The 19,363-nt window shown below is 39.6% G+C and overlaps 3 protein-coding genes across 3 annotated transcripts in view; 1 reads left to right on the top strand and 2 right to left on the bottom strand.

The window, feature by feature from the left end:
* LOC106140389 (neprilysin-4-like) overlaps positions 1-5,105 on the top strand; it is a 52,939-nt gene extending 47,834 nt beyond the window's left edge. Inside the window, exons 9-17 of the mRNA XM_060944671.1 lie at positions 438-652; positions 1,081-1,257; positions 1,610-1,713; positions 1,888-1,946; positions 2,165-2,213; positions 2,293-2,360; positions 2,698-2,831; positions 3,399-3,569; positions 3,776-5,105. Of these exons, the coding sequence (XP_060800654.1) occupies positions 438-652; positions 1,081-1,257; positions 1,610-1,713; positions 1,888-1,946; positions 2,165-2,213; positions 2,293-2,360; positions 2,698-2,831; positions 3,399-3,569; positions 3,776-3,952 (1,154 nt within the window). The 3' untranslated portion in view covers positions 3,953-5,105. The remainder of the gene's footprint in view (positions 1-437; positions 653-1,080; positions 1,258-1,609; positions 1,714-1,887; positions 1,947-2,164; positions 2,214-2,292; positions 2,361-2,697; positions 2,832-3,398; positions 3,570-3,775) is intronic.
* Positions 5,106-5,264: 159 nt separating this feature from the next.
* Positions 5,265-7,798, bottom strand: LOC106140851 (probable U3 small nucleolar RNA-associated protein 11). Its single transcript, XM_060944630.1, has 4 exons — positions 7,418-7,798; positions 7,111-7,236; positions 5,819-6,010; positions 5,265-5,474 (listed from the first exon to the last, which is right to left on the bottom strand). Exons 1-4 carry the CDS (start codon positions 7,646-7,648, stop codon positions 5,265-5,267), a joined length of 759 nt encoding a protein of 252 aa, XP_060800613.1. The 5' UTR covers positions 7,649-7,798.
* Positions 7,799-8,093: 295 nt separating this feature from the next.
* Positions 8,094-18,063, bottom strand: LOC106141121 (uncharacterized). Its single transcript, XM_060944706.1, has 10 exons — positions 17,966-18,063; positions 16,925-17,125; positions 16,378-16,507; positions 15,595-15,731; positions 15,016-15,124; positions 13,518-13,688; positions 10,459-10,585; positions 9,721-9,826; positions 8,863-8,969; positions 8,094-8,230 (listed from the first exon to the last, which is right to left on the bottom strand). The coding sequence occupies exons 1-10, from the start codon at positions 18,061-18,063 to the stop codon at positions 8,094-8,096; spliced, it is 1,323 nt and encodes a 440-aa protein (XP_060800689.1).
* Between the last annotated feature and the right edge of the window lie 1,300 nt (positions 18,064-19,363).

The following is a 19,363-nucleotide window of genomic DNA, read 5'->3' as shown; positions in this document are numbered from 1 at the left end:
TACGTATCATCCCTTGCAGGTTGGTAGATAGCCAACAGTCTTGAAAAACTGAATGGCTCCGTTCAGCGATGTATGGCTTGATGGTGGAATTCAGATTCAAATAGTGACAGGTTGCTAGCCCATCGCCTAAAAAAAGAATCCCAAGCCTATCCCTTAGTTCTTAGTTTCTTACAACATCCACGGGAAAGAGATGAAAGTGATCATATTCTTTTTTTTTTATTTGTGCCGTAAATCACAAGGCACAATAGTAGTTTGGTCTATCGATTACATTTTACCAGATCCCTAAACCTGAAAAAAGGTTACGTTGTATTGAACACCACAACTCTTTTTTATAAGATATTTTATAACCACACGGCCAAACAAACATATCTGACCCACCATCGACATAAATCCTCTAGACCTTTAAACTTGTCATAAAGAACAAACTTTATTTCCAGAACGTTTTCTCTGGTGGAGCGTATTCTCCACAGTGGCCCCGATGACCCTGGCCTCGTTCAGGGAGCTGGGATTCGAGTTCTCGAAGGCGGTGTTCGGGCTGCAGCAGCGCACTCCTCGCTGGAAGAGCTGCACCGCCAATGTCAACGCCAACTTCGGCGTGGCTCTCAGTTACTTGTACGTGAGGAGGCACTTCGATCAAGACTCGAGAAAGAAGGTATTTGGATGATATTTTTTAAGTTATAATGGGCCTGCTACTCCCTCCTGGCTAACGTCCCGGTTGCGTCCTCACCACCCTGGAGAGGAGCGTGACCTTTGACCATGGATCGGATGAGTCGGTTTTTACACGAAGCGACTCTCATCTTACCTCCGTAACCTTTGCAGGGCACCTAACCCGTATTGGATCGATCATAGTTACACATCCAGTTTTCTGAAATGCAGGTTTCCTCGCGATGTTCTCCCTCTGCGTAAGAGCACTTAGTATTCAAAATAATGTACATAACTTTCAAAAAAGCCATTGGTACATGGCCGAAATGGGATTTGAATTGTACCTTTTTGCGCATCACCCATTTTAACCGGGCACCCTACCACTTCGTCCACCGGCGTTCTTGGACCATTTTAACCTATTATCGTTAATCTTCCCAGGCCATAGAGATGGTGGAAGACGTCCGTGCGGCGTTCGCGGCGGCCGTACAGCAGCTGGGCTGGATGGACTCCAGCACGCGCGCGCGCACGCTGGCCAAGCTCCAGGCCATCCGCAACTTCGTGGGCTTCCCCGCCTGGCTGCTCGCGCACCAGGACCTTGACAAACACTACAGACATGTTAGTATTCGAGGCTATATCTTTGAAACAACGGTGGAAATACCAATTAGGACAAGTTTCGATGGATTCGATTATGATTGTTTCTGCTCTTTGCGGAGCTGTGCCTCTGGTATCAGAAGATCGTCCCTTTGGTAAGTTCTTATGAATCAGCGTGTGATACAAGACGACGACATATCATTCCTATAGTTTCATGTACCATAATGGCATATCTATTTACTGACCAAGTATGTTCCTCATAACATAATGTTCCTGCTAACTACATATTCTTCCTGTACATCTTAGCATGGCGACTCTAGCAGATATTTTGTTTTGGCATGGCAAAATTATTTACTTATTACCAAATTTTTCGCAGGCTGAAATCGTCGAAGGCAATTTATTTGAAACGTACCTGAAACTGACGGCTGCTGCTGTGAAGAAGTCACTAGAAGCGCTCAGGGAGAAGCCAGATAGGAACAGGTGAACAGAATCTTGAATTTATTTACTGCTTTTGTTCCATATTGACATTTGCCAAATATTTTCAGGGCAGGTAAAGTTTATTAGTTTTATCACTTAAACTTATAAAGTTTGTTGTGAGAGATTTTTAAATAGATCATCATTTAAGGTAAAATTTAAAAAAAAAACCTTTTTCAGATGGGTAGCAACAGCGACTACAGTGAACGCTTTCTATTCAGCTACCCTCAATTCAGTTAGTAAGTACCTTAACTTTTAAAAAAACAAAAAAATATTTTGTAACAGCTCATAATACTTACACAGTTTAAGCAAAACATCGCAGGTGAAAGTGACGAGAGATAATTTAAAGATTTATAGAATAACTACAACCTTAATTAGGACTAGTTTTACACTCATTACGAGATTGTGGGTGTCCTAATATATAAGATTTTTAAAAACTAAGAACATTTTGTTACAGCTTTCCCTGCTGGTATTCTTCAACCGCCATTTTATGGGAACGGAATTGAGTGAGTTCATTACAATTATTTATTTGCATCAATTCGTTAACGTGAATTGCTCGTTCATTAATGCTTAACTTTGTTACAGGGCAATCAATTACGGTTCCATCGGTGCCATTATGGGCCATGAAGTCACTCATGGCTTTGACGATCAGGGTGAGTTTCTTCAATGATATCTGCTCTTGATTTATACCATTTTCTAAGTGTAGGTATGCCAAAAGGTACGTCGTAGGTTCTAAGTCCTCCCAAGTCTTCTGAATCCGTCTTTCAGCAAGCACTTTCAGTTATTCATCCTTTTTAGTAACCCGAATCGTTCAGATTTCAAAATTTCATTAACAGATTCTCTATTTCTGATCAGTAAATGTTGAGCTGTCCGTAAAATTAGAACCCAACGGATTGGGATAAAAATCGTCGTAAAACGGACCTCACGGCCCATACTTCGCCAAAGAGTACAATTACTTTCCAATTTCAAAGGATACTTTTTATTAACCAGGTCGCCGTTACGACTCGGACGGCAACCTAAAGCAGTGGTGGTCAGCCGCCACCCTGGAGCACTACCACGGGAAGGTGCAGTGCATCATCGACCAATACAGCAAGTACCACATGCCGCAGCTACCTAATTATACGGTCAGTTCTTATACCCCATGATATAATATCGGATTATTCGTCTTTGGTCACTTGGGTCCATGATAAAATTCCACGTTTTTGTGTCCTGAAGTAACTCTAATAGCACCTGTGTGATCAAAGTCAACAAGATTTGATTACACATCTCATCATTCATAAAATTGCAAAAATTCTTCGCTGGACTGTTAGACTTAACACGACCACGTGCTGTTCAGATGGATGATTTCATAGAAAGCCACCGCGCCTTTCAGTAAAAAGTCATAAAGTTTAGCCTTAGCTATTCGAAGAGATAGCCTCTGTCATGCTCCACTACGAAAAAGTTTAGAGCAGAAAACATTTAGGTACCGTGTGGATCCCGCACCAATATAATAAGAATAGACCTTTGGGAAAGGCTTATAAACTTGGGATTTTTCTTATAGGGGACCTTTCACTATTTGAATCGCAATTCTATCATTAAGCCTAACAACTGAACTGGCTCTGTCTACCCCGCTAGGGATATATACGTGATTAATTATATTAATGAATGAATAAAGAAAACATATTAAATAGATAAATAAATTGTGTTCCCAGGTACACGGGTTCAACACGCAAGGAGAGAACATAGCCGACAATGGCGGACTACGGGCTGCTCTCAACGCGTATTCTCTGTTCGCAAAGAGACAGCCTTCAGCCGCCCGGGTCTCGCTGCCGGGAGTGTCTCACCTCAAGCCGGAGCAGCTGTTCTTCTTAGGGTTCGCACAGGTAGATTGATCATCAATATTATAACTGTATACAAGCTCTGATCTTGTCGTATTATGAGACAAATCGGATACTCTTGACTAAACAGGGATCGTAGAAAGCGGAGAGATATGGTCTCTGCCTACCCCTCCGGGAAAGATACGTCATTTTATGTAATGATAACACATCGAACCAAGAAGACCTTACATTGAACCATTATTTCTCTTTAGATTTGGTGTGGCAACTCGACCGTCGGCGCGCTGAAGTCTAAACTGGTGGAAGGAGTTCACAGCCCGAACAAAATCCGAGTGATCGGGACCTTGAGCAACTCTAAGGAGTTCGCGGACGCCTGGAAGTGTCCGAAGGGTTCTCCCATGAACCCCGAACATAAATGTGTATTATGGTGATCTAAATCGCCTTCCTCAAATCTACGGAGGCGCGTAAACTACTTAGTATCTTTATATTATGAAAATACGTGAACATTCCTAGTGAACATGCAACTGTTTCCACTATTGATATATAGTGGGCATATGCTCGCGTCCGCCCGTTAGTGCTTGGGGTATAAATGTGATGTTAGTTATAAGGGAACCAAAGACATTACTAGGTTACCATCAAGTTACCGCCGTAGTGTAGTTGTACAAAAAAGTGTATTCTGTAAAAACAGTTTAATCGCACTATAAATCCGTCTGTGGAAAGTTTATTTAGACGATATAGTAATGTAAACTAACAGATATGTCACATCGTACAGACCTAAGGAGCCCTTTTTGACAGGACAAAACGTATTTGAAACAAGAGAGAAAGAGACGAAACTATGAACGTAAGCTGTCAAAATGGGCTTCTATTATATTTTGTAGAGTGTAATAAATTCTTGAGTGTATCTACTAACTATAAATATAAGTCGGTACAACAAAATAGCATATTATCGTATATCCAGTTAAAAGTTCAATGAACAAATATATTATTTATATAATAATGTCGAGAAACAAATCATGAAGACTGCTGTACTTATTATCGGAGATTTTATTTTAATGCATTTGGAGTGTGAATGGATTGATATCTTCCCAGTGAATATGTTGGGCTTCGAGTCGGCTCCCCAAATACCAGAGCTTATAAACTTGACGGATTTGATGTCTGAATGAAAAACAAAGTAACTAATTCTATAAGTACTTGTAACACAAACGGTGAAACCATGCTCTTAGAAACTACATCAAGTGATATTGGAAATTTAAACGAATGCGTACGATTCATTTTACTATTATGAATGAATCAAGGTAGACAGCTCATTTATTCCTTAGAAGAATGGTGATACAAGGTGATAAAATATTAAATCAAATATACGTATAATCAAAATAAAAAGATTTTAGTATTTGAGACGACGATTTTATGTGACTCGAAGCCCGTCGTTGTCGTTTGTAGGTATTTAGATTAAGATAATGTGATTTCGATGTAACTAGAATCATAGCAAACATGTACAATTTGCTCAGATAAGCCAACTCAGTGCATCTCTATTTTTTTTTAATTAAATGACTACCTATTTATTACATAATAAAGAATATTTAAAATGCGTGTTTTCTGTTTATTTTTCAATATTGTAGCAATTTTGCGTTTTAATTAGCATCAAATTCTTCAACTATCTTTTTTTTCAAAAAAACTAATTTGATGTTCATCAAGTTAGTTAAATTTATAAATAAAATATTCATAACATTCAACAAAATCACTTTATTTCTTTCTGACATACGGGAACTCGTAAACCGGTGCAGAATTCTTGGAGCCCTTTTTGATGCGTTTCGGTCTAAGTACTTTAGCATCCTGTAGATGTCGCTTCATCTCCAACTTCTGTTGTATCACGGTCAATTCCTTTTCTCGCTCTATCCTCTTTGCTATCTCTTTGTAAATCCTATTCTTCTTCTTTTTCATTTCTGCTATTGTCTGTAACAAATTAATATTCTTTATAACTGAATGTGACCTTTCAGTCTTTACAAGACTGTTGACTCTGTCTACCCCGCAAGGGACATATACGTGACTATGTATGTATGAAAACATATGATATGAGTACAGCATAGATAAAAGTAAAAGCTAAATAGAGAATAAGTAAATCTATAATTAAATATTAATAAACAATTAAGAAAAGAGAGAGTACCAAAATAAAATTTTTTCCATCTTTCCACTTGCCAAGATCACAGCATACTTCTTTCGCTTCATCCAAATTCATAACTGTCTTCATACAGTCTTGTGGAATAAAGTGTCAAATAAACATGAAACAAAATACTAACCTGTTTATCAACAGTAGGCAACTGCATCTTGTCCAAATCAGACAGTCTGGGTCTGTTGGACTTTCTGCCGAGCAGCTTGGGATGCGTGTCCAGCCTCTTGGCCAGGTCAAACTCCTTCTCTTCCCCTTCATCCACAAAGAATGTGTGTGTGTTCGGTGTAGAGTCAGCGACGTCTGTCATGTGGAGCTCAGACTGAAAATAATAATCAATTTTGTTATTCTTGTGTTTTTCTGTAGCACTGAAAGCAAAACATTGTTCTTCCAACTTGAGTGAGTGAGAAAGGATAAAACACAAAAGACAGAGATTTCATTAAAAATTGTTATCAATTAATGGTTTTTCTGGCAAAGTAGTGATAAAACAAAACAACCAATGTGGTTTAAATTTAGCTTAGAGACCTTCATAGATATGGACACATAAAATCACGCCTTTTTCGCGGAGGGGTAGGCAGAGACTACAATCATTCCACTATGGATATGGATACATGCTGCCTTTATTTCTACTACTCAAATGAATGAAGTCTCAAATAGTAATATTCCTTCCATGTTGGTCTGGTTACAAAGAAAATACATAGCATGTGCTAGCAGCTTCTCTTAAGCCGTTACACCTTGCAGATTTACAGCTAAGCAAGGGAAAGGCTTTTAAACTTCAAATTGTTCCTTAAGGTGCTAGCAACCTGTCACTCTATATCTTATTTTCATCACTAAATTCATCCAGTGGAACATGGCCTTGGAGCCTATTTAAGACTTTTGGCTCTGTCTACCTGGTAAGGGATTGAGATGTTACTTATTTATTTATGCCAATTACAAAATTAAATGAACTGTTGTTCATCCTTGTCTCAATTTTGTATGTGATCCTTTTACTGTTAGGTTGGCTGGAACAGATCCCACTTAGGGATAAGCCCGCCTTTGTACAGTACAAGTACTGTTTTATATTTGTAATAATAAATATATATGGGACAAATATATATTTGTAATGTACTCTTTTAGTAAACAATAAATCATTTACTTACTAACTTACATACAACAGTCTAATTATAGCTCTTATACTTTTCAAGAATAGGACCACTCCATCTCTTTCCCATGGATGTCGTAAAAGGTGACTAAGGCATAGGCTTACAAAATTGTGTCAACCTGTCACTATTTGAATCTCAATTCTATCATAAAGCCAAATAGCTGAACGTGGCCATTCAGTCTTTTCAAGACTGTTGGCTCTGTCTACCCCGCAAGGGATATAGACGTGACAATATGTATGTATGTGTATGTACTTCTTGTCAAAGTAATGTATATGCTAACCTGCAGCCTGTTGATCCGTCTGCTTTCAATAGTGCGTTTCATATTGACATACTTGATGTCTTGCGTGTGCATCAACTTCAGCTGTTCCGGTGTGTCTTCCTCCTCTTTGGTGATTTCATGGTGTACCTGATGATAAGGAATTATAGTCACATTAAGTAAATATCTTTACAATGAGAGTAAATGTTTAATACTCAATGGCTTATATCGGTCATAATATACTATAATTTCTTATGTTGTGTTCTAAATCTGGAGCTTAAGGGATCAAAGCTATGAAGGAAAAATTAAGAAAATAATTAAGGTTACTTGCCCCATTTTTCACCCTGGAATTGACCATATGAAAGTAGAACTCATCAGGATTCCTGTCGAGGGTCCGCTTGCGTAACAGCTTCAAGGTCTCTCCTTTCTCGTGGTAGTCATCTGCCCGCTTCTTGTAGTCCTTCTTCTTTTCCAATAATCCCAAATGTTTCCGAGCCTCCGGCTGGTGCCGCTCTTTGTGCGTTTTTTGGTTAGCCTTCGCGGCTTTTTTCCACGAAGACATTTTTAATTTAGGAAGCTAAGATCGATTAAAAGAATCAACAAACTAATTGCATCGCCGTAATGCCAGATTACAATTAATTTTTATTTAAAAAAAATCGCATTTCAGTAAACACAACGGATTGAACAGAATCACCACACACGTGTCTTTGACATTGACTGACAGCCAGCATCTGTCAAAATGTCAAATAAGTTGTTGAGTGCAGTTCGACAACGTTGTTGAGTAAGATCGTAACGACAACTAAATTCCATTTGCGAAAAAAATGTATTCAATCCTTATGCTTTGATTAAATTTAACCCCCACAAAAAAAAAGATAGCATCGTCAGAGTGTAATAAAGTACTTTAACTTTTGTATGTACCTTTGTATGATAAAGGATAGGATTTGTTTCTCTACCGTACTGTATAAAGAAAAAAAACAAAGTTTCGTTTAAAAACATATATTTCCATTTCATTGTGTGTCAGGAACATTAATTTCTGCAGATCTCTTCAAAGCCAGTGGCAGCTTGAAAATGATGAGGAACAGAATTTCCAACGCGCTGAAGAGACCTACGCCCAGGAACATGTTGAACACACCGCCGAGAGAGGCTGGAAAATAAATAATATAATTTGAGCACTGATGAAGTGATGATGATGATATAAAGTATAAGCCTGAAAGCCTGAAGTCTAAAAAATAGTCCAATGTCTTAGCTTTGGAACAGTCCACGGCAAATAACCTTACCCCCCTAAGTTTTTGGTTTATATTAACAGCTACTCCATGACGTGACACGATACTCGCGACGTCGTTTTTATCGCGCGAAAAACTATCGCAGTCCCGTTTCACGTTATAATAAAAAACGAAACAACTATAGTATTTCTGCTGCGAGGACAGGAGGTAATAAGCAAAGAAATTGCTACCGTTGACTGATCGAACTACATTAGTTTGTAAATAAGATAATATCTGGAGCTAAAAAGAAGTACACTTACGCCATCTATTGGCAAATAGTATAGCAGTCAGACAAACAACTGACATCGATATTTTTTTCATTTATACCCTTATTTTCTTCTTATTATTAAGCTTGCTACTTTTTTTGCACATTTACTCTAACTTCCTGGCTAAGATATATATATTGTAGGTAGTTTTAATGTTTATTGAATGTTTCAAACCGGCCAGGTCAATATGAATAAGATTTATGTCAAGCAGTGGACTTTATGTGACAGAAACCACAATACCTACTTACAGAGGAGAGTGAGCCAAGTTTCCGTGGGCAGAAGAAAGAACACCTTGGACTGACGCATTCGAACTCTGATGTACACCACATTGGAGATTGAAGAGTTGAGGCCGGCGCTGTAAGATAAACATTAGATAGATAGATAGATAAAACTCTTTATTGCACCATAAGAGAAAACATACAAAACAACACAAAGCAGATATAGATGGTGAAAATGAAGAAAGTGAACATTCAATACTAGCCGCCCGCCCCTTCTCAAGGGCAGCATTTAGGTAGATATAAACTTTCTTCAGAAAATACTTTTTCCAACATTTATATAAGGAACATAATCAGTCCACAAGTTTCCAAGATAAAAGAATACATAGAGACCGATAAAATATGTAGTGATTTTATAAAATGTGACTTTATAATATGTAGTGATTTGAGATAAAATTTCCCATAGAGTTGAGTTAGTATCTCGTAACACAAGTCTCGAACTTACATCGAGGCTAACTCAATCTGTGTAATTTGTCCCGCAAATACCTAAGTAATTAGGTATTTTTTTATTATACCTTCCTAAAGCCTAAGAAATACTTAGCTGTCATTTTGTTCACTTTCGCTAGCGGCCTGATTTTTAATCAGAGGCATGGAACATGAGTATATTTTAATTGGTGACAATTTGTTTCAAAGATTTATAAAGGAAAATTAAATGTAGTAATTCCCTGATTATGCAATTAACTGCTAAGCAAATTATCAATAGTCTCTTCAAATAATAAGACCGACAAAGAACATTAGCTGCAGCTACTGTCATATTTCAAGTAAAGGCGATAGTTTGGAAAAAATATTTGCATTTAACAGCCTTATGGGTTAGGATAGGTAGGTACTTACTACAATGGATCAAATGTGCGGTCGACGAAATCCATCTTATTAGTCTCAACCGACATTTCTGTGCTTAACTGGGAACACGGAGGTAGACAGCCACATGAAGAGTTTTCTGCAAAGAATCAAACATACATACATACATAAAATCACGCCTCTTTCCCGGAGGGGTAGGCAGAGACTACCTCTTTCCACTTGCCACGAGCTCTGCATACTTCCTTCGCTTCATCCACAATCATAACTCTCTTCATGCAAGCTCGGCGGTTATCGGGTACTTTTAACCTGATCCTTTACCAGGACGTCCTTAATTTGATCAAGATACTTTCGTCTAGGTCTTCCCACTCCGACCTTTCCCTCCACACTCTCCAAAGAATCAATAAGTGACATACCTAAGTACTAGTTTTACCCGGACCTCGCTCCCGCGTCAATTTCCAAAATTACTTTCCTACTGATGATTCACTACAGTGACTTCCATGATCCTATCAACCATAACCAAGGTATTACTTACTCGTAAATGCTGTCTCGTAGGCCTTGATATCGCACGCGCGATCCTGTTTTTATCTAACCTAACCTAACCAGGTTCCCCTACAAAAGATGCATAGGTTAGACGGAAGTCGCTCTGTGGAAAAACCTGACTTTAACCAATCTAGGAGTTTGGTCGGCCAGCGCACTCCAACCTCCTCCCCAGAGAGGTGAGAAAGTAATCGGCACTAACGCAAGAAGGAAGAAGTGAAGTGAAACTTTTACCGTATCCTTTAGTCACCCGCAAGCAGTTGAGTTGCGCGACGCGGCACTGTGGCAATTGTTCTTCCATTTCTAAATCTGTAGCCACCAGGGGATCAGAGCAACCACATATTTTCTCTAGGCACCTGGCCTGAAAGAATAATACAACATACATACATAAAATCACGCCTCTTTCCCGGAGGGGTAGGCAGAGACTACCTCTTTCCACTTGCCACGATCTCTGCATACTTCCTTCGCTTCATCCACATTCATAACTCTCTTCATACAAGCTCGGCGGTTTCGGGTACTTTTGACCTGACCCTGAAAGAATAATATTAGCTTGTTTGTTTATTTCAAGACGATACAATGTTGAAAAAGTTTTTTGTGATAAATGTTATACTAAAAGTTAAAGTTAAAGGTCGGAGTGGGAAGGCCTAGACGAACGTATCTTGATCAAATTAAGGACGGCCTGGCAAAGGGTGAGGTCAAGAGTACCCCAAACCGCCGAGCTTGCATGAAGAGAGTTATGTATGGAGATGAAGCGAAAGAAGTATGCAGAGATCGTAGCAAGAAAGTTGTAGTCTCTGCCTACCCTTCCGGGAAAAGGCGTGATTTTATGTATGAATGTTTGTTTTTACAGGAAAAGGTTTGCAAGCCTGTTTAATGAGGCATAAAAATATGTGTAGAGGTCACGTGAAGACAACCAGTAGCCTTTAAAAAAACCTAAAAAGATAAACATAAAGCAGACTGTTCTTTGTCCAAGGTCGTGGTGTAAGTCACTTCCAGCAGCTCAGTCCTTAATATCTCTTCTTAAAAACTAAATCGTCTCCTTACTATGCACTGTAGCCGAGAATACCCATCAAGCAGACTGCCCTCATTGTCCAAGGTCCTGGTGTAAGTCACTTCCAGCAGCTCAGACCTTAATATCTCTTCTTAAAAACTAAATCATCTCCTTACTATGCACTGTAGCCGAGAATACCCATCAAGCAGACTACCCTCATTGTCCAAGGTCCTGGTGTAAGTCACTTCCAGCAGCTCAGACCTTAATACTCTTCTTAAAAACTAAATCATCTCCTTACTATGCACTGTAGCCGAGAATACCCATCAAGCAGACTGCCCTCATTGTCCAAGGTCGTGATGTAAGTCACTTCAAGCAGCTCAGACCTCAATATATCTTCTTAAAAACTAAATCGTCTCCTTACTATGCACTGTAGCCGAGAATACCCATCAAGCAGACTGCCCTCATTGTCCAAGGTTCTGGTGTAAATCACTTCTAGCAGCTCAGTCCTCAATATCTCTTCTTAAAAACTAAATCGTCTCCTTACTATGCACTGTAGCCGAGAATACCCATCGTAAGGGACGCAGCCAGCATCGACATCAAGCAGACTGCCCTCATTGTCCAAGGTCCTGGTGTAAGTCACTTCCAGCAGCTCAGTCCTTAATATCTCTTCTTAAAAACTAAATCATCTCCTTACTATGCACTGTAGCCGAGAATACCCATCAAGCAGACTGCCCTCATTGTCCAAGGTCCTGGTGTAAGTCACTTCCAGCAGCTCAGACCTTAATACTCTTCTCAAAAACTAAATCATCTCCTTACTATGCACTGTAGCCGAGAATACCCATCGTAAGGGACGCAGCCAGCATTAACATCAAGCAGACTGCCCTCATTGTCCAAGGTCCTGGTGTAAGTCACTTCTAGCAGCTCAGTCCTTAATATCTCTTCTTAAAAACTAAATCGTCTCCTTACTATGCACTGTAGCCGAGAATACCCATCAAGCAGACTGCCCTCATTGTCCAAGGTCCTGGTGTAAGTCACTTCCAGCAGCTCAGACCTTAATACTCTTCTCAAAAACTAAATCATCTCCTTACTATGCACTGTAGCCGAGAATACCCATCGTAAGGGACGCAGCCAGCATTAACATCAAGCAGACTGCCCTCATTGTCCAAGGTCCTGGTGTAAGTCACTTCTAGCAGCTCAGTCCTTAATATCTCTTCTTAAAAACTAAATCGTCTCCTTACTATGCACTGTAGCCGAGAATACCCATGAAGCAGACTACCCTCATTGTCCAAGGTTCTGGTGTAAGTCACTTCTAGCAGCTCAGTCCTTAATATCTCTTCTTAAAAACTAAATCATCTCCTTACTATGCACTGTAGCCGAGAATACCCATCAAGCAGACTGCCCTCATTGTCCAAGGTCCTGGTGTAAGTCACTTCCAGCAGCTCAGACCTTAATACTCTTCTCAAAAACTAAATCATCTCCTTACTATGCACTGTAGCCGAGAATACCCATCGTAAGGGACGCAGCCAGCATTAACATCAAGCAGACTGCCCTCATTGTCCAAGGTCCTGGTGTAAGTCACTTCTAGCAGCTCAGTCCTTAATATCTCTTCTTAAAAACTAAATCGTCTCCTTACTATGCACTGTAGCCGAGAATACCCATGAAGCAGACTACCCTCATTGTCCAAGGTTCTGGTGTAAGTCACTTCTAGCAGCTCAGTCCTTAATATCTCTTCTTAAAAACTAAATCGTCTCCTTACTATGCACTGTAGCCGAGAATACCCATCGTAAGGGACGCAGCCAGCATTAACATCAAGCAGACTGCCCTCATTGTCCAAGGTCCTGGTGTAAGTCACTTCCAGCAGCTCAGTCCTCAATATCTCTTCTTAAAAACTAAATCGTCTCCTTACTATGCACTGTAGCCGAGAATACCCATCAAGCAGACTACCCTCATTGTCCAAGGTCCTGGTGTAAGTCACTGCCAGCAGCTCAGTCCTCAATATCTCTTCTTAAAAACTAAATCATCTCCTTACTATGCACTGTAGCCGAGAATACCCATCATAAGGGACGCAGCCAGCATCGACATCAAGCAGACTGCCCTCATTGTCCAAAGTCCTGGTGTAAGTCACTTCAAGCAGCTCAGTCCTCAATATCTCTTCTTAAAAACTAAATCATCTCCTTACTATGCACTGTAGCCGAGAATACCCATCAAGCAGACTACCCTCATTGTCCAAGGTCGTGATGTAAGTCACTTCAAGCAGCTCAGTCCTCAATATTTCTTCTTAAAAACTATATCGTCTCCTTACTATGCACTGTAGCCGAGAATACCCATCATAAGGGACGCAGCCAGCATCGACATCAAGCAGACTGCCCTCATTGTCCAAGGTTCTGGTGTAAGTCACTTGGAGCCAGTAACTCAGGCCCCTGTGCAGCATCTGAGGCGTGATGTATTCGTCGCCGTGGTAGAGAGGCAAGACCTGGAAGCAGATATACTTTGGCCAAGAAAAAGTAAGTATTGAAGCTTTTCTGTGTGTGTAGTGTGTTGTGTACCTAGCTTTTTGGTACATTTATAATTGTAAATTGTCATGTTTTTCATGTTATCTTTTTATTTTGTACCACAAATATAAAACAATTGTGCCGTGTGGTTCCCGTCACCAATAAAAAAAGAATAGGACCATTCCATCTCGTATGTTAACAATTTTTATACTTTCTTTCTTCATTTCTTTCTTATGCCGTGTGGTTCTTGGTGCGTGGCACTGGCACTTTTTTGGTCAGTTCACACCCGCCATTATCACATGGACAGAGGGACAAAAATGCACCAGTTTTTAAGCGGCCTTAGTAATAAATAATAAATCTGTGATGTATAAATGAGTATTAAATTAATATTGATAGATTGTAAAAGACAAGTAAAGAATAGAAGATGACAGTTTGAAGAGGACAGTTCACAAGAAGACGTGAGAAATAAGTTTGTCACACTATCACACTAATAGTTATATATACTTACGCTAACTTTTTTATGTAAAATGTTTAATTGATAATTATTATTAGTTAGGTATAGTCTACATGTCAAGTTTCGACACAGTTTGCATTGTTTTTGAAATAAATTAATATTAAAATCAGTCTTTCTTCAAAATTCTTATTCAAACCGCATAGAACTGTATTTTAGGCATAACTGTATAAAATACACACATAGCCGTGTGGTTTCCAGCACTTTAGAATAGGACCGTACATCCATATCTTTCCCATGCATGTCGTAAAAAGCGACTAAGGGAAAAGCTAATAAACTTAGGATTCTACTTGTAGGCGATGGGCTAGCAATCTCTCACTAGTTGAATCTTTATTCAATCATTTAGCAATACAGCTGAACGTAGTCTTTCAGTCTTTTCAAGATTGTTGGCTCTGTCTATCCCGCAAGGGATATAGACGTGATGACAGTTATGAAACTGTAACACACTGATAAAAATGTGAATAATTATAGATAATAATCTTTTCCGTGTCCTAAGTTTAGATCATTTTAAATTTATTGTTTTTTAGCATTAACTCGCATAGCAAGAAAGAAGTAAGAAAAAATAAATAGGCACAGAATTTGGGCATCCAGGTTTACTTTCACAGAAAAAAATAATAATTACCGCCCCCATCCCGCAAAAAAAGGACAATTCTACAACTATTATAACTGACATGATGATGGCCTGATTACCTTTCTATATCACAAAAAAAGAACGATTTTAAACATGAACCAATTTTAATGCCCTTCACAGACCCGGATACCTAATTCTGTGGTGAAGTATATCCTTGTTTATTTACCTCATATCCATAATAGGAAAAGCTGGAGTTGTCGCAGGTAAGGGCTATGTCAAGCCGCCTGGTTGTCTCCAGATGGTCGAATAAGCGTTTTGTTCTTTTACTCTGTAATCTGTAAAATTAATCCTTAATATCGTACGCGAGAAGGGGCCGACATATCTATTAAGGTTCCGTGTGTCGTCGACTTACACACATTCATACATAAATATGGTCACGTCTATATCCCTTGCGGAGTAGACAGAGCCATAGACTTGAAAAGACTGAATGGCCACGTTTAGCTATTTGGCTTAATGATAGAATTGAGATTAAAATAGTGACAGGTTGCTAACCCATCGCTTAAAAAAGAATCCCAAGTTTATCCTATCCTATCCCATGCTGCACGCTGCACAGGTCCTCAAACTCACAGCCACACATCCAAGTGTCACCGTGGACCTGGTCCTGATTGATGTTACTCCTCTGCAGTCAACGAGGAGACAGCAGTTTTGTCTGCCTCGACACATTCGACTACTATTCGGTCATCATACCACAGTATATCATAGCACAGTATGAAAATGTGGGGGGGAGGGTTAATAATAAAGTTACCTTATAGGATTTAGAACACAGCAGAGTCCCCAGTCTGTGAACTGCTTCCAGAACAGCTTCCGGCATGGCACCTGGTGATTCTGCCAGCGACAGGACACGATCATATCGCGACACTCCGGTGAATACTTTATCAATGCCTGATGGTTATGAAAAGTTTAATCAACCTCTTATCCTCGATCTTTTAAACGTATGTCGTCGCCATAAACAATTTTTTTTAAACATATGCATAAGAAAGCTGGAAGGTACTTGAAACGCCCGCTATTCGTTATTTGGGCGACCAATACTGGAATAGTTTCTACAGCTGGTGCATTTTCTCTTAGCACCCTTTTGGGTCGATATCCGTTTTGAGCAGCGTTTTGTTCTGTTCTTTAAAGGGATTCTGTGTTCGTTTTGAAGAGCGTTCTATTCTGTTCCTAGAAGGGGACAGTGGCCTAATGGGAGTTAAGTGTTTAGGTACCTACTTTGTAAGGCCTAATGGGGGTTAAGTGTTTGGGTAGTTTAGTTTATAACGTTTTTGCTCTTTGACTTATACTAATATATATAAGATATAAATAAAATTTATTTAATTGGAATGTAAAAAGACGTGAAAAAGGGCCTGCGTTGGAAATCCACCCATTTTGGCTGGATGCACACCACTTTGGGTGGCTATGACCTGCAGTAGATTTGTAAACATAGGGCATGCGATGAGATCATTTGTTTTGATCTTATTACTTACTGGTGACAAGGGTTGCGAAAATAAGTTAAAAGTGAATTAAAAATTAGCAACTACACCTCAGTACTTACATCAGGCAATGCCATCCCTAGGTCGTCTAGGCGTTTGTCAAGCAACAGCAGGTGTTCCTCTCGGACCTTTTTTTTCCTGATCACGTGCTCCAGCGCGGAGGAAAGCCAGCTCTCATTGGACAAGGGCTTGCTGACGTAATATAGATGGAATTAATTTTGATTGCCAATCATTAAATTCGCAAAGCACTATTGTTTTGATAACCAATCATGAAATTTAATTCGCAGAGCTTAAGGGTGACTTCCAGGGTCCAGGGATTTTCTAGTCTAGCCAGAATTCGGCTCTCCGTTTAAGTTGCATACGAAAATGTGCTGTTAACCTTTGGGTACTTAGATGTCTTGCTAATTGAGATTTTGTCCTACCAAGTACAACACATCGCCAGCAATAAAAAGATAATAAATACACTTACATTCACGTTGTGTCTTGATCTGTCTGTGACTCCAAAAAAATTATCAAAAGGCACTCGCAATGCACAAATCTAAATGAAGAACCACAGAGTACAAAACGACGCACCCGTCAGCTTGAATCCTCTAAGTATCTAGAACTTACAATTGAACAACGACTCTGTTCGCGATGAAGTCGGCAGGGGGGCAGACTATGACTAGCGGCATACCGCTGGTCGCGCTGGTCAGGTCCTTGGTATCATTCAGCGCCACTATTGCAGGTTGCTGCATGAAGCGAGCCCACAGCACAGCACATAGCACACCGGCACTGCATGCGCTGGCGCAGCACACCAACACCCACATTATGCTGCAATCATGGATAATATCAAGATAGAGGATCCTATCTGATGATCGATTGTAATACCAGGAAGGCCGAAATTATAACACCGCCAAGTAATCTGAAAACAATTTTGTAACTAGGTATATTAAAACGTCTGCTTGTCTCTCATCTTCACGTTCCTTGAACTTGGGGGAACCTCAGCTCTCTGTTGTCTCTCATAGGTACCATTTTCGTTTGACCCCTCGCAATCCCCAGTCTATCAATTAGCTTACATAATCACTCCCGTCGTCAGTCACGGATATCTCCAGTCTACCCCTTCCACCTGGCCCTGCTAAGGCGAAAATCCAGGGGGATAATCTGGGGTCCTTAAGCAGAGCCTGCTTCAAACGGTTGGCGTTGATTCGCTTCCTCACGGAGATGGGATAGTTCAACTAAAAAAAAAATACTAGAGGATCAGACTCCTCTACGCAGAAAAGGATGTGAATTTCTTGGAATTCATTGGCTCGCATATAGTCTTTCTAGATGTGTAGCCAGAATGAACAATAACATACATACATACATACAATAACGTATATATCCCTTGCGGTGTAGACAGAGCCAACAGTCTGGAAAGACTGGCCTACGTTCAGCTATTTGGTTTGATGATAGAATTGAGATTTAAATAGTGACAGGTTGCTAACCCATCGCCTAAATGAAGAATCCTAAGTGTAAAAGCCTACCCCTTAGACGCCTTTTACGACATCCATGGGAAAGATGGAGTGGTCCTATTCTTTTTTTATTGGTGCTGAGAACCACGCGGCACAGCACGGCAAAAGAATGTGGTAGTCATGTAAGTAATGTGGCTTCTAATTAGGTATACCTACTTACCGATCCAGGCAAAACCGCGAACCCAAATACTTGAAGCCATGAAGAGTTGTTCTTCTGAAGAAGTCGGTTATCACCCCAATTAGTGGAGACACCTTCATCTTCCAAGCTTTAAGGTACAATTCGATTTATGTTTTTTTAGGACAACTGACAAAATGCCTCGGCATTTTTGTAAATTGTTCACAGATCATATCATTATTGGTAGGTTATGGTTAATTGCTGATCACTATTTCTGAGCAAAGTGACTTTTAATTATCGCTAAAATACTGTTATTATAATAATAAACGCATGTTCACGAGGAAATTCATTCAAGCACCCTTTTTAATTAACTGACTTCAAAAAATGATGAAAGTTTCCAACTTGTCGCGATTTTAATTCACAGAACAGAATGATTTAAATAACTTCCACTTTCATATTGATCACCGTTTATTGTTAAAATAAAAAAAAAGTTTAAATTAGCCATTAATGACTCGGAAAATATTCACATCTTTATCCATAACGAATAAAACTATCATACACCTCTTACTGAATACTTCTTATTTCTATTTGCATTCTTAAAAAAACTAATTCCGATTCAAATGATAGGTAGCTCTCTAATTGCAAAGGTATATCGCGTAGGTTCAAAGCCATCAAGTCAATTTATATTAGTGAGGGAAATGTAGTTAAAACTTCAGCTTTACGATGTAAGGTCAGCCATGATTGATTGTAAATCCAGACGCCGGTTGCCGGGGAATGTGGACATGTACAGTATAAGGGCTGGTACTAACGTGCGGATGATGAACGACGATAATTCTCCCTAACTAATATTATAAATGTGACAGGTTGCTAGCCCATATCGCCTAAAAGAATATTCCCTTGTTTATAACCCTTTCACTAAGTCACCTTTTACGACATCCATGGAAAAGAGGATGTGTGCTACTCTTCTAAAGCGCCGGGAACCACACGGCTCTTTAGAATAGGACCACTATACATTTATACCATATATATAATAAACTTTACAACAACTTTACTCTAAAAGTTTACATCAGATGGCAAGTATGATAGTGATATTGAAAGGAGAGTGAACGCGGGGAACATGGTGAATGGAGCTTTGCATGCCTTTATGAGCAGTCAGAAACTATCCAAAAAGGCTCGACTGGCTGTGCACAGGGGCGTGTTGGTCCCGACATTAATGTATGGGAGTGAAAGTTGGGTATGGCAAAAGAAGCATGAAAGCAGAATAAATGCAGTGGAAATGAGAGCGTTAAGGAGTATGATGGGTGTGAAATTGAGTGACAGGATAAGGAACAGCGTGATAAGGGAATGTTGTGATGTGAAAGAAGATGTAGTTACAGGAATAGAAAAGGGTATGTTAAGATGGTTCGGTCATGTGAAAGGATGAATGAAAGCAGGTTGACTAAG

This window comes from Amyelois transitella, chromosome 6, assembly GCF_032362555.1.
Source record: "Amyelois transitella isolate CPQ chromosome 6, ilAmyTran1.1, whole genome shotgun sequence".
Lineage (NCBI taxonomy): Eukaryota > Metazoa > Arthropoda > Insecta > Lepidoptera > Pyralidae > Amyelois > Amyelois transitella.
The sequence above is the reverse complement of the archived record's forward strand: the minus strand, read 5'-3'. Positions and strand labels throughout refer to the sequence as shown.